Raw genomic sequence first — 15661 nt, forward strand, 5'->3', positions numbered from 1 at the left:
TGATAAGCTGCAAGATGGGAGTTTTCACTGCTTAGCACTGTTCTTCAGATCCTCCTCCTGTGGCAACACTACACCAGCTGACTAATATTCTCACACTACCCATAAAGCAATACATGATCATCAGAAGTAGGCGTGGCCTAGCTTAAGAGCTAGAGAGTCAAGGAGGAGGAACGATTATTACACAAAAATTATCGGTCAGTGAAACACTATTGTCTATACATAAAGACAGTCACATATGATACATGACGAATGCTATGAAAAAAATGCTTCAAATCTGAGTGCAAACACAAGTGGTTAACTGACTGAGTGAAGTTCTGTGGGGTTTCAGTGCAGTTCATCTATCTGTCTATCTATCTATTGGCAGATGCCTCAATCCCGTTTGGGGTGGCCTCAAACAAATTGCCTCCACGTCGCCCTGTCCTCTGCCATTTCACTGCCCTGCTCCCAGCTCACACCCCCTTCTTTCATATACCTCTCCACCCCATCCCTCCATCTCATCCTCGGCCTCCCCCTCCCTCTTCCCCCCTCCACCCCACTCACATACACTCTGTTCGTCAGTCTTTCACCCTCCATCATCTCCACATGGCCAAACCACCTCAGTGTGTTCCTCATAACGCTTCCTATCACATCGACATCCACACCACAACGCTCCTTTATATCCTCATTCGTCAGCCTGTCTCTCCATTTGACTCCACAGTCTCCTCTTAAATAACTCATTTCCACTGCTCTCACTCTTGACTTGTGTCCTTCCAACAACGTCCAAGCTTCACTTCCGTACGTTAGAGTTGGTATCACAATACTGTCATGTAGTAACTTTTTCACTTCCTTGCTCACTTCCCTGTTTCTTATCACTGCTTTCAAGGAACCAGCAGCCTTTCTTCCCTGCTGTACACTTTCAAGCACTTCACCCTCCAAACCTCCATCCTTACTCATCACACTACCCAAGTACTTAAATGTACTCACATTTTCCAGTTCCTCACCATCCAACCTCGCTGTACATTCACTGACTTCACCTCTCTCAAAGACCATCATTTTACTCTTCCCTACATTCACCTTTAGATTCCGTTTTTTACACACCCTCCCAAACTCATCCACCAAGCCTTGCGGCTCCCCTTCGTCTTCACTCAACAACACAGTATCATCTGCAAACAACAGTACAAGGAGTTTCCAAACACTATCCTCTCTCACCAGGGCCACTCCAACATCCACTACCCTACCTTGTACCTCTTTTATTACCCCATCCATGTACAGATTGAACAGCCATGGAGACATGACACATCCCTGTTTCAACCCAACCTTCAAAGAGAAAAATTCACTCAGTTCACCATCCACACGCCTTCAGCCTTAGCAGTGCAGTTCATGAGTTCATATAATAATAAAACAATGTCATGAATTGTCAAAATAACACGATCTTGCAAATTCATGACGCTGGAGAAGCAAAAGCTCCCCGAACTTCCTGCGACCACTCCTTACCCTAGCCACAGAGCCAGCTCCAACCCTACCTCCGTCACATAACATGTCCTTCAAATAACAAAACTCGTCCACACACTCAAGAGGCTTACCAGCACATGGCAGATTTTTTCAGGAGAATGTGACTACTCAGCATACAAGTAGTTACCATTGGTTTTGTCAATCAATCAATCAATTGCCAGATGCCACAATCCCGTAAGGGGTGGCCATTTGACTCTGAGTTATTTGTTTTACAGGGGCACTAACCCTCCACCAACCCACTTGACACGTAGGGAGCACGTATGGGTTGGTTATATGGTTACCACCCAGCGTTGTAGATGGTTTCTTGGCTTACAGGAAACCATTTGGCTTGTCACTCAATGTAAAGCCACCTGTAACGGAAAGAAAAGCAATAAGTAGTGACAGAAAAGATGGGAGAAATAGGAAGAAAGGAGGGCAGGCACAGAAAAAGAATGATAAAGGCTAAGGAAGAAGTAGGCAGCAATACATCAAGTGAGTGGATGATGGTCGCCACCAGTTTTGTTTGAAGGTATAATCACAGCCATTTTTATTTACACTGGTACAGCTCCATCTTTACTCATCCCAACCCTCTGACTGATTTTCTTTCTAATCAATTCATTCTGTTCTCTCAGCTGCATTTTATGATTTTTGCTATTTTTTATGGCAGTCTGTTGACAGCACTCCTGCATTAACACATTCATGGGCACTTGATTCCTTCCTTCTTTGTGTGCCACTAGATCAGTCTAGTTTGCCACAGCTCTTCTCCCATCATTCCCATGTTTTGGCTTTCAAAACACTCTATATTTGATTGTTACAAGTATTTTACATGGTAGGTGGGGGTGCTCACCATCCACTCACTCGATGTAGTGCTCCTTTCAGGTGTCTGCCCTTTCCTCTCCTCCATCCTTCTTTCCTTACATCCTCTTCTGTCTTTCTTTCCTTCATTCTTTCCTCGTCCTTCTGCCTACGGGTGACTTTACACTCCCTCTTCTGTCATTCTTTCCTTCATTCTTTCCTCTTCCTTCTGCCTGTGGGTGACCCTACACTGAGTGACAATCCATATGGTTTCTTGTATGCCAGGAAACCATTTACTACAGTGGGTGGTAACCATATAACCAAATTATGGCGCCTGGTGGTTTATTGGGTAATTAAGGTGTTCCAGTCGGATTGAGCCGGTGAAGGCTTATATCCAAGGGGTGGTTGGGGTTTATTGCTCACATGATGCCACTCAGGGATGAGTGAGGCTGGTCACTCTCATCTTAAACGTCAGGACCAATCTGCTTAGCCCTGGGCTCCTACGCTCCTCATGGGGCAACATAGGATTGGATGATGAATGGATGGATACAAGTATTTATCTTCCATTTGTTAGTAGTAATTCAGAAATTTCCTAATAAGTACATTACCTGTATAGTAATGATAGAATTACATTATGAAGCAGTATAAGTGCTGATAATCTTATTAAGCTTTGCATGTCCCAGCAGCAGTTGTCTCGTGGGAAGACAGGAAATCTGTTCTTCTCCCCCTTCAGTGTGATGGCATCCCTGAGCATGGTGTTTGGTGGGGCAGGGGGCAGGACACAACAGGAGATGAAGTCAGTCCTCCACTTAACCCAGGACACAGAGGACTTGTATAATGCCTTCCATGATCTTCTCACAGATATCAAGGTAAAGGCAAAATCTTGCCTTAATTTAAGTTATGTAGTGTACAGTATTGAAGTAATTAAAGCAGCTAGCACAAATGCAATTGGCAGAGCAAAATGTTTGAGATACAGAGCGCAGCTAATGACAATAGACAATAGGGCCAGAGTGGTATCTCTTGAGAGTTTCTTCTTGAATCCTGAGTATTTGCAGCAGGAATTGTGTATATCTTTATCAGTCACAGCAATCTCTCCCTCCCTGGACCATTTATTTTTGTGTTGTCTGTAGTACGGTACTTTGACTGTGAAGCCGTTATGTGTAAAGAATTACGTCAAACCACATCCTGTTATTAGTAGCCTACCCATCATATTACATTTGACAATTTCTTCACTCAGTAAATATATGATGGGAATCATTTCAGCTCTGAATATTTGAACTACAGTGGAGTTGCCTAATCCGTGGCAGTTAGAGACTGGTACCTACCCGTGTTTTATGAATTGTGCGGTTTACAATGTTCAGAACCAATGGGAAAAAAGGATATTTAGTCTGGATCCTCGTGGAACCCCCTTGCAGCACCCAACCTACACATAACTAGCCGGACTCCCTGGCCAAGTGTGCAAACTTCTCACCTTTCTCCACACGACGAATAATGTCCAAACGCTGCTGATAACTGAGAGGAGCCTTCTTCTTGGACCCCACCTGGGTCAAACATTGCCTTGGGGGGTTGAGGCCGTCCATAACAGAGCCCAGGGAGGGGTAACCTTGACAAAAAAAAAGCCAGGTAGCGCTCAGAACTCACGGAGAAACACACGTGGTTGGTGGTTGATGGGACAGGAGGAAAACAAAACATTCTGGCTGTAGTGTACACATTTGCCACCAGGGCCGGGCTGTGATTGGCTGCTGGGTCTAGGTTGTCTGTGGTTGGCTAGCAGCCTTTGAATACATAATGGGTGCCTGGATATTTTAAATCTCCTTGGAAATGGGCCACTTTGGAACCTAGGAACCGCGTTTTTCTATTTTTTTCTGCAAAATAAAAAAAATAGGGACTGGTTGGGCAAAGTACCATGATTTACAAATCCGCGGCTTACAGATACTTGATTTAGGCGACTCCACAGTGTACTACAAAACATTTGAAAATATAAATTTTTACTAGCAGCAATTTACAGTATAAGTTTTTGTGTTGACTTGGTGAACAGAGGAGGTTGTACAGAATCTTCTGTTCTGCCATCAGATGAAAAGAGGCAAAACTAGATGAGCACACACAGAATATTATTCTGCCACAGATATATTTATTTTGTTTTTGTTGATTTGGAAAAGGCCTTTGACAGAGTCCCTAGAGAGGTGGTGAAGTGGGCAATGAGAAAGCTTGGCTTGGAGGAGTGGCTGGTTAGGGTGGTTATGGCCATGTATGTGGGTGCTCACACCCAGGTGAGAGTGAATGGAGATTTGAGTGATGAGTTTTCCGTGAATGTTGGTGTGCATCAGGGGTCAGTCTTGAGTCCCATGTTGTTTATCATGGTACTTGAAGCCCTTTCACGTGACTTTAGAAATGGACTCCCGTGGGAGTTGTTGTATGCTGATGAATTGGTGTTGATTGCAGAGAATGAAAGGGAGGTGGAGGAAAGGTTTAGGAAGTGGAGAGATGGTATGGGGCAAAAGGATTTAAGGGTAAATGCAGATAAAACAAAAGTGATGATATCTAGGGTTGGTGGCGGTACTGTCAAAGACGAGGGAGAGTGGCCATGTGCAGTTTGCCACAAGGACGTGGGAAGTAATTCCATCTTGTGCGGTGTGTGTGATAAATGGATGCATAAGAGATGTAGTGGTATCAGAGGTAGACTGGAAGATAATGCTGATTTTATGTGTATGGCATGCCGGGGTGAGCAGGTGGAGATTGTCAAACGTGAAAGGATTGAACTTGTTGGTGGATATCTTGAGTGTGTGGAAGAGTTTTGTTATTTGGGAGACATGTTGTGTGCTGGAGGTGGGGCTGGAACTAGCTCTGTGGCTAGGGTGAGAAGTGGTTGGAAGAAGTTCAGGGAGCTCTTGCCTCTCCTGACATTGAGATGGCTCTCCCTATGTGCTAAGGGGTCTTTGTATGCAGCATGTGTTAGGAGTGTAATGCTGTATGGCAGTGAGACCTGGGCAGTGAAGGAGGAAGATATTCGCTGGCTCAGACGTACAGAAATGACAATGATTAGGTGGATGTGCAGTGTGTCCCTGCGTCCAAGGCCTGGAGGGGCTGGGTTTACAATTGAAGAGTTGAGAGGTAGGATGGGACTGGAGTGTATTGGTGTTGTGATGAGGAGAGTAGATTGAGGTGGTTTGGACATGTGGAGAGGATGGAGGATGATAATTGGGTGAGGAAGGTAAGAAGTGTTAATATTGGGGGTGGGGTTATGAGGGGTAGACTGAGAAAGACATGGGACGAGGTCATTAAGTGTGACCTTAGGGTTAAGGGACTGAACAGGGAGGCTACAGTGGATCGTGCAGCGTGGAGAGCCGCCATTAGGTGACCAAGGCCGACACATGCAAGCATGTTGGAGCCTTTAAAAACGAAACGAAAACGAAACGACATCTAGGGGAAGGGTCATGCCTGGGAAAGAGGAAATCATAGAGGCATAAAACTTTTGAACATGATAGGGTAGCAGAGAGAGCCCTTGAAAGTATGATAAGAGAAGGAGTGAATATTGACCAGATGCACTTTGGATTTGTGCCAGGCAGTGGGACCACTGGTATCATATTCATTGATCGGCAGCCTCAGGAAAATATGTAGGAAAGAAAAGGGATCTGTACTTTGTTAATGTTGATTTGAAGAAGTCTTTTAGAGTTCCTAGGGTGGTGGTGAAGTGAACAATGAGAAAGTATGAGGAGTGTGGTTAGAGTGGTTATGGTTATGTATGTGGGTGCTTGCACCCAGGTGAGAGTGAGTGGAGATTTGAGTGATGAGTTTTTTATGAATGTTGGCATGCTTCAGGGGTCAGTCTTGAGCCCCTTGTTGTTTGTCATGGTGGTTGAAGCTGTCTCACGTGATGTCAGAAATGGACTGCCATGGGAGATGTTACTGTATATGTTGAAGACTTGGTGTTGATTGCAGAGAATGAAAAGGAGGCAGAGGAAATATTCTGGAAATAGAGAAACAGACACAAGGGTTTGAGAGTAAATGCAGATTAAACATCATCATCATCATCATCCGTACCTCCTTTCCCACCCTAGGGCAGGGTGAGGCGTAGCAATGTCCAGACAGCCCAAATTTGCCCAATCCAATGGGCCACGCTTCCGCTCACTCATCATTCAAGCCCACAGAATCCTGGCTCTATCGGATACACCAAAAACATTCACCACTTTTTGTAGCCTCACATAAATGTATCTGATACAGTCAGTCCAGACGCTGCCAGGTTAAAAAGGGGTGCCAAATCCCTGATCATGCAGTTCTCCTCACATCATTCGTCCAGCCAGCTTGATTTCTTATCAGTTCCCTAGCCTCACCGACTTCCAAACCTCTCTTCCTCACACACACTCATCCACCATATCTCTCCACCTTCTCCTTGGCCTACCTCGCCTCCCTTCCCCCTTCACATTCTCTCGGATATACTTTTTCACCGCTCTTTTGTTATCCATTCTCTCCACATGACCATACCATCTCAGTACACTCTCTTCGATTCTGGTGTCCACTGACTTCCTCACAACACATCTTTCACAAATCACATTATGTCGTATCCTATCCACTCTCTGTACTGCACATTCATTCCTCAGCAGTTCCATCTCCACTGCTTTTACTCTTGACTTTTCATTATCATGCCACACCATGGTCTCACATCCATATGTTACAGCTGACACTAACACTTCTTCATGTAAGCCTTGTGCAGCTGCAACACTCAAGCCTCTGTTTCTTATCAAGGCCTTCATTGCCCCAGCTACTTTTCTTCCTTGTGTCACTCTACTTTTAGCTTCTTTTGCACATTTTCCTCTCTTCTATCACTGTACCCAGATATTTGAACTCTCTCACTAATTCCAGTCTCTCTCCATTCACTGTAACATCGCACTGGCAGTCACCTTCTCTCTCAATAACTATCACTTCACTCTACATTTACTCTCAAGGCATGATGCTCACAGACATCAGCAAAACTCTGCACTTGGCTACCAAGTTCTTGTCCGGTGTTTGCAAGCAGTACTGCGTCATCAGCATACAACAATTTTGAGATATTCCATCGATCACCATTCATTATCAGTGCCATCCCTCTCTCCATCACTAATGTTTTTACTTCTCTCATCACCCCATCCATGTATATATTGAACAACCATGGGGACATCACACAACCTTGTTGCACGCCCAAACCGATCGTGAACCATTTGCTTAGATGCCCATTAACCCTTACACATGCTTCACTACCATCATAAAAACTGTTGACAGCACCTAGCAGCTTACCATCTACACCATACGTGCGCAAAACTTTCCACAATCCTTCTCTGTCCACTTTGTCGTATGCTTTTTCCAGATCCATGAATGCCATAAATACCTTATGGTCCTTCTCACAGGCCTTCTCTGCTATCTGTCTCACTGCAGATATGTAATCCACACATCCTCTGCCACTTTTAAAGCCACCCTGTTCATCGCTTACTAGGACATCTGATATCTCTCTTACTTTATAATAATTCTTCCATATGCCTTCCCTACCACATTCGGTAAACTCCACGATATTTCTTGCATTCACCTCAGTCACCTTTATTTTTGCACAGGGGTACAATCACAGCCTTTTTCCAGCCTGCTGGCACAGTTTCACTTAACCATGCCTTCTTACATATCTCCAACAAGCACTTCATTCAACTCTTACCACTACACTTAATCATCTCTGCATACACCTCATCAATCCCAGCTGCTTTCCCATTTTTCAGCCATTTCACAGCGGTGGCTGAATCGGTAGAGAGGCGGCCTACAGTCCTGATGGACCCAGGTTCGAATCCCGGCTGGGGCAGGGAACAGTTTATGGATTTGAATTTCATAGAAGCAGACTTTCCTGATCTACCAGATGACCCGCCGACATGTCATAAAAGTACCCCCGCTAATACCAATACACCAGTCCTGCATGAGACAGCCCTAGCATGTATTCAATATGGACGGTGGGTGTTAGCGCCGAAGTGGTGACATGTGGAGGTGTAGGAGGACTACTGGGCCTTGGGATAGGCTACTGCCCCCGAGATATAGGCCATGAAACCTTTGCCCAGAGTCGGACACATAAAAAAAAAAAAAAAAAAAAAACTCTTCACCTGTGCGAGCGTCACATCTCATGGCACTGCGTTCCTTCTCTGCTCCCCCCAAAAAAAAAAAAAAAAAAAAAAAAAAAAAACGTTTATAGCCACTCTGCTCTCTCTATTCCCATTCATCAGGCTTTCAAAATATTCATTCCATCTGGTCCCTACTTCAACTCCATGGGTTAATAATCTACCACCTACATCCTTCACACCATCACAAGTGATGATATCTAGGGCTGGTGTTGTTACTGTCCGAGTGCAGTTTGCCACAAGGGTGTGGGAAGTAACTCCATCTTGTGCAGTTTTGTTATCAGTGGGTGCATAAGAGATGTTGTGGTATTAGAGGTAGACTGTAAAATAATGCTGATTTCTTGTGTGTGATGTGTTGGGGAGAGCATGTAGAGAGTGTCAGGTGTCAAAGGATTAATCTTGCTGGATTATCTGTTGAGTGTGTGGAAGTGTTTTTTTATATGGGGGACATATTATGTTGTGTAGGTGGGTCTGGAGCTATTTCTGTGGCTGGAAGAAGTTCTGGGAGGTGTAGACTCACCTGACATTGAGAGGGCTTTCCCTCCATGTTAAGGGATCTTTGTGTGTGACATGTTTTGAGAGTGTAATGCTGTATGGCAGTGAGAGCTGAGGAATAAAGGAAGGGGATATTCGCAGGTTCAGATGTACAGAAATTACGATGATCAGATGAATGTATAGTGAGTCCTTGAATGTGTGGGACCAGGATTGCAAGTGAAGAGTTGAGAAGATGAATGGGATTGGAGTGTATTGGTGTTGTGATGAGAAAGAGTAGATGGAGATGGTTTGGGCATAATGAGAGTTTGACAATTGTCAGAACTGTGAATGTTGAGAGAAGCAGAATGAAAAAGACATTGGATGAGGTTATAGAGTGTGACCTCAGGGATGAGGGACTGAACAGTGAGTCTGCCAGAGATCTAGTAGCATGGAAAGCTGCCATTAGGTGACCAAGGCCAACACATGCAAGTGTGGTGGAACCTTTATAAATGATATAATACCATCTGGGCCCATATTCCATAGGCTGAAGTTTGTATACTCCGTGCTATTGAAATTTGGTGTGTCGTAGTCCTTTAGAGAAGTTCTGTAATCATTGAAAGGATTACAGTATTGTAATAATATGGATAAAGTACAGTACATTGTAGCACATACTACAGACACCCTTCAGTTACCAGTAGAGTTACCATGCCCAAAAATGTATTGCTTAGTAAATTATCATTTAGTGAATGTGTTGTAACATGGATCATTACGGATATACCAGGATTGCTTGAGGTCCCAAGGCTGGCCCTTTGTGAAAGATACATTTACTAATCTAAGTCCAAAACTTAGTTCATAGCCATTTAAAGCACCATATACTGGTGCTATAAACTATTATAGATAATGAATTTCAGTTCAGACGAGTGGGTGGTGGTGTAAGAAAAGGAAGTGAATGGTGGTGCAAGGAAGTAAGCATGGCTGTGACTGAGAAGAAACATGCATATGAAGTGTGGCTGCAGAGGAAGGATGGGGTGTCATATGAGAGGTATAAGAAAAAGAGGACCAGGGCAAGAAGGGCTGTGTTTAATGCTAAAGTGCCAGCAGATGGGAGGTGGGGAAGGCGGTTGACTGAGATTTTTCAACAGAATGAGAAAATGCTTTGGAAGGAGATGAAAAGGGTGTGAAAGGGAGAGTCTGGGAAGGAAGAGCAAGTAAAAGCAGAGGATGGGTGTTAATTGAGGCGGATGCAGTAAGGAAGAGATGGGTGGAGTATTTTGAAAGATCGTTAAATGCAGAGGAGGAAAGAAAGACTGAGATTGTGGCAGATGGAAAGACGCAAGGAATAAATGTATTGTGAGAGGTGCATGATTCTTTGATCATGATGGTGGAAGTGCAGGAGGCAGTAAAAGAGATGAAAGCAGAGAAAGCTGCAGGAATGGATGGGTGTGCTATGGCATGCCTGAAAGGTGGTGGAGTGACTATTGTTGAGTGGTTAGTAAGACTATTGAATGTGTGTTTTGTGAGCGGTATGGTGCCGATTGACTGGACAAGTACTTGTGTGGTTCCACTGTATGAAGGTAAGGGTGTTAAGTATGAATGTACGGGGAGGTCCTGAAGATACGGACAGTTAGGTTCCATTCCCGTATAACAAAACACATAACTAATGGTAAAATATTGGATGGGTTCAAGGACCCCATCAAAGGCAAGTTTTCAAGCTATAATATACGATACCAAATGCAACAAACATATCTATATTACTGAACTGTAGAGAAAGCAACCTGAAAGAACAAATAGTATGCAAATAACATGATTGCACATTAATTAAACATATAAAACATGCATAACACTCATCTATAGGTGGTAATTTTGCTTTGGAGGTGGGAAGTTGGCGGTCGCCAGCTGAGCAGCCGTGCCAGATTCCCAAACCCATATTATCGTACCCGGCACGTTATAATTACAGTAAAACCTCGATATAACGGACTTCAATATAGCGGAATTCGCTTTTATCGGACTCGAGGAGCCAAGTGGACTTAATTCTTATGCATCAGGAAAAGTCCAATAAAGCCAGAAGCAGTCCTTTCTTTGAATAAACGAATCAACAAACAAACGGAGGAGATACCATAACATCGGTCCCTCCTCTCTCTCCTCCATACCTTCCCTTCCTCCTCGTCCCCTGTCCAGTGAGAAAGAGATAGAGAGAGAGAGAGAAAGGTAAAACTGAAAATGAAAGTAACCGTGAAAATGAGTGTAACAGTGAGAGTAAAAGAGAGCACACAAGTGAATATGGAATGTCAAAATTAAGAGAGAGAGAGAGAATAAATACAGAAATGACAAGTGGCGTTCCCTTGGCATAAACAAATGATGGAGATAGGCATAACCTTGGTCCCTCCTTTCTCTCTCTCCTTATATATTTCCTCCCCTAATCTCTGTCTCCGGGAGAGAATGAAAAAGTGAAGATTAGTGAAGGTGATAGTGAAGGTAGTGTGAATGCGAAAATGAAGGTGAAAGTAAAAGTGAAGGTGAAAGTGAAGTCAAAAGTGAAAGTGAAGGTGAAAGTAAAAGTGAAGGTGAAAGTGAAGGTGAGGATGAAAGTAAATGTGAATGTGAAAGTGAAGGTGAAAGATGAAAGTGAGGGTGAACATGAAGGTGAAAGTGAGGGTGAAAGTGAAAGTGAGGGTGAAAGTGAAGGTGAGGGTGGAAGTAAACGTGAATGTGAAAGTGAAGGTGAAGTCGAAAGTGAAAGTGAGGATGAAAGTGAAGGTGAAAGTGAGGGTGAATGTGAATATGAAAATGAAGGTGAAAGTATATTATATATATATATATATTGCCAGACGCCTCAATCCTGTTTGGGGTGGCCACAAACAAATCGCCTCCAAGTCGCCCTGTCCCCCGCCATTTCACTCCCCTGCTCCCAGCTCACACCCCCCTCTCTCATATACCTCTCCACCCCATCCCTCCATCTCATCCTCGGCCTCCCCCTCCCTCTTTCCCCCTCCACCTCACTCACATACACTCTCTTCGTCAGTCTTTCACCCTCCATCCTCTCCACATGGCCAAACCACCTCAGTGTGTTCCTCATAACGCTTCCTATCACATCCACATCAACACCACAACGCTCCTTTATATCCTCATTCGTCAGCCTGTCTCTCCATGTGACTCCACAGGCTCCTCTTAAATAACTCATTTCCACTGCTCTCACTCTTGACTTGTGTCCTTCCAACAACGTCCAAGCTTCACTTCCGTACGTAAGAGTTGGTATCACAATACTGTCATGTAATAACTTTTTCACTTCCATGCTCAGTTCCCTGTTTCTTATCACTGCTTTCAAGGAACCAGCAACCTTTCTTCCCTGCTGTACCCTTTCAAGCACTTCACCCTCCAAACCTCCATCCTTACTCATCACACTACCCAAGTACTTAAACGTACTCACATTTTCCAATTCCTCACCATCCAACCTCGCTGTACATTCACTGACTTCACCTCTCTCAAAGACCATCACTTTACTCTTCCCTACATTCACCTTTAGATTCCGTTTCTTACACACTCTCCCAAACTCATCCACCAAGCCTTGCAGCTCTCCTTCGTCTTCACTCAACAACACAGTATCATCTGCAAACAACAGTACAGGGAGTTTCCAAACACTATCCTCTCTCACCATGGCCACTCTAACATCCACTACCCTACCTTGTACCTCTTTTATTACCTCATCCATGTACAGATTGAACAACCATGGAGACATGACACATCCCTGTTTGAACCCAACCTTCAAAGAGAAAAATTCACTTAGTTCACCATCCACACGCACTGCAGCCTTCGCACCATCGTACATACTCTTCACAGCATTCAGCAACTTTCCATCTACTCCATATATTCTTAACACTTTCCTCAATCCTTGTCTATCCACCCTGTCATATGCTTTTTCCAAATCCATGAATGCCGCATACAACTTCTTTCCCTTCTCTAGAAACTTTTCCACTAAAGATCTGAGAATGAATATCTGACCTACACAACCTCTTCCCTTCCTAAAGCCTCCCTGTTCTTCTCCAACTAATTTTTCTGTTCTTTCTCTAACTCTGTCAATAAGTATCCTACCATACACTTTTCCTATTATACTAAGAAGACAAATGCCCCTATGGTTACCACACACTTCTTTTTCCCCTTTTCCTTTGTACAAGGGAATAATTATACCTGACTTCCAATCCTCTGGTGAAAGTGAAGGTGGAAATGAATGTAAAAGTGAAGATGGTGAAAGTAAAGGCCAAGGAGAAAATGAAGGTGAAAGTGAAGGTGAAAATGAATGTAAAAGTGAAGATGAAGGTTAAAGTGAAGGTGAAAGAGAAAGTGAAAGTGAAGATGTGAGTGAAGGTGGAGGTGAATGTGATAGTAAAAGAAGGGAGGGCAGAAGTGAAGGTGAGTGAATAATTGGGAAGGTAAATGTGAAAGTGAGAAAGTAAGGCAGCAAATGAAGGTGAAAGGGAAATTCAAAATGAGTGATGGTGAAAGTGAGTGAAGGTGAAGGTGAATATGAAATGAGCATGGAAGAGAATATGAAAGTGAATGTGAATGTCAGAGTGAACTGAAAGTGAAAATAAAAATGAATGGGAAGGTGAATATGAAGGTGACGACAAAGACAAAAATATGTGAAGTAAAATAGAAGTGCCCAGTGCAGGGAGAGAGAGAGAGAGAATAAATGCATGAATGACAAGCAAGCGTCTGTGCTTAACAAAAGGAGGAGGAAGTCCAGGGGGGGTGGGGGAGGCCTGATGTCGCTTTTTTCGGACTGGCTTGGGCCCCAATTAGTCTGATATAGTGAGGTTTTACTGTATTGCTTTTGGATCAAAATTATCGTACTCATGAACAAAGGCATTTCTTCACATAAATCAGTAATTACTGTGGAATTAATATATGTGGAGTGATTAATTAATGTTATTGAATTTGTTTAACTGTTAAGTACCTACCAGATTATAATACTGGATTCGTTAAGAGTTACTAAATCCTACTGTTGTACTAGTCTTCCAGTAGACTTGTTAATTTTGCCATCCCTGATTTATTATTCAATGTATGAAATTATGAAAGTTATCGCATTATCGCATGCATGCTATCACATATCGCATTGTGCAAAAATATTGCATTTTGTGATGATTATTGCACATCTGGCAATGCAGCAGCTGAGCAGTCCTGCTATTTCTATCCGAGGTTGAGAGATAACGGCGGTGACTGCGTTTGCTGGGATGGTTGAGTTAGAATCCTAACACCTCGCCCCAGACTGAATGTCATATCATTGGATTTTCAAGATGATATAATGAAAATATTCCTTAATATACCCAGGTCGTATCATCGGTTTTTCGTATATCGAGTGGTCGTATAATAGAATCTACCTGTACTAGTTTTAGGGGTACGTATAAGTCTATTGAGTGTTGTAGATAAGGTGTATGGTAGAGTGTTAGAGTGCAGAGGGAGTGATTGGAGGTGAGCAGTGTGGCTTTAGGAGAGGGAGAGGATGCATGGATCAGGTGTTTGTTGTGAGACAGGTGTGTGAAAAGTATTTTGGGTGTTCATGGATTTAGAGAAGGCGTATTATAGAACTAATAGGGAGGCTTTATGGACTGTTTTGAAATTGTATGGATTTGATGGTAGGTTGTTAAAAGGAATGAAAAGTTTTTATGTAAATGGTAGAGCATGTGTAAGGGTATGAAATACTGTGAGTGATTGGTTTCCCGTGAGAGTGGGGCTATGGCAGGGATGTGTGATGTCGCCATGGTTGTTTAATATTTATATGGATGGTGTTGTAAGGGAGGTGATTGTGAGAGCGTTAAATGGAGGTTTGAATGTGGTGAATGCCAGTGGCAGTATTGTAACCAATAAGGTCTTGCCTAAGTGATGTATTTGCTGCTGCTATCAAGCTCAAATTAGGAAAAGTTGTCAGTACCATCTCAGCACTTTTGCGGGACCACGGTTTGGGTTACCTTTCCTAGAAGCGTAGTTAAGTCGTACCTCACCTGCTCGTGGTGACCTCACAGACACCCTTTTTTTTTTTTCTTTTCTGTTCTTTGTGTTTTTTCGGTTTTCTTTTTTTCTCCTAAATTAGGGTGATGCAAATGGGGGCGGCGCTACCCAGGTTTATCTCGGCTAGTTTTGTATATACTTTTTGCTGCTGTTTTTGTCATTTTGTGTTTGTTTTTTTTCTCCTCTACCATGAGCAAACAACACCAGTGCCCTCGCTGCAATAGATCTATAGCAAAAAGTGCACAAGCACTGAAGTATGCCTACTGTAGTGAGTGGATTCATATAGCTTGTGAAAATATAGATGCAGGTGACTACATATTTATGAAGGAGAGCCACCAGCTGGGCTTTCTCTGGTTGTGTAGCCAATGTGTTGCACCAGCGGACGAGGTCTTAGCTGGTGGAGGAAGTAGTGTAACCAAGAAGGAGTTTGAAGATAAAGGTATTGGCCCGATCTTTCAGGCAATTAGAGACATTTCAGATAGATTGGAGGCATTAGAGACAAGAACTCATCACCCATGGCTGTCACTCAAGATCAGACCAAGTCATTTGCGGATGCTGTTCGCGGGTCTCTCTTGGGGGAAGGGAAGAATCTGCCTGGGGACGTGATTGAGATTAGTGCTCATGGGCAGAATAAAAGCCAGTCATAGTCAGCATGTACTGATTGTGAAACCAAAGAGCAGTGCTGATGCCCTGGCAAATCAGATGGGACCAGAAGACATCAGAGGTGTACAGTCATTACTCGTTTTATGATGATTCGGTTTACGATAATTCGCTTCAGTGATAATAGAAAAGTT

General features: G+C 43.4%; 1 protein-coding gene across 1 annotated transcript in view; it reads left to right on the forward strand.

Moving 5' to 3' along the window:
- LOC145406699 (leukocyte elastase inhibitor-like) overlaps positions 1 to 15661 on the forward strand; it is a 622781-nt gene that overhangs the window by 289806 nt on the left and 317314 nt on the right. Inside the window, exon 4 of the mRNA XM_080277800.1 lies at positions 2952 to 3134. Within this exon, the coding sequence (XP_080133926.1) occupies positions 2952 to 3134 (183 nt within the window). The remainder of the gene's footprint in view (positions 1 to 2951; positions 3135 to 15661) is intronic.

The sequence above is a fragment of the Coenobita brevimanus genome, chromosome 71, assembly GCF_032717465.1.
Source record: "Coenobita brevimanus isolate Jiangsu-jjx chromosome 71, ASM3271746v2, whole genome shotgun sequence".
Classification (NCBI taxonomy): Eukaryota; Metazoa; Arthropoda; class Malacostraca; order Decapoda; family Coenobitidae; genus Coenobita; species Coenobita brevimanus.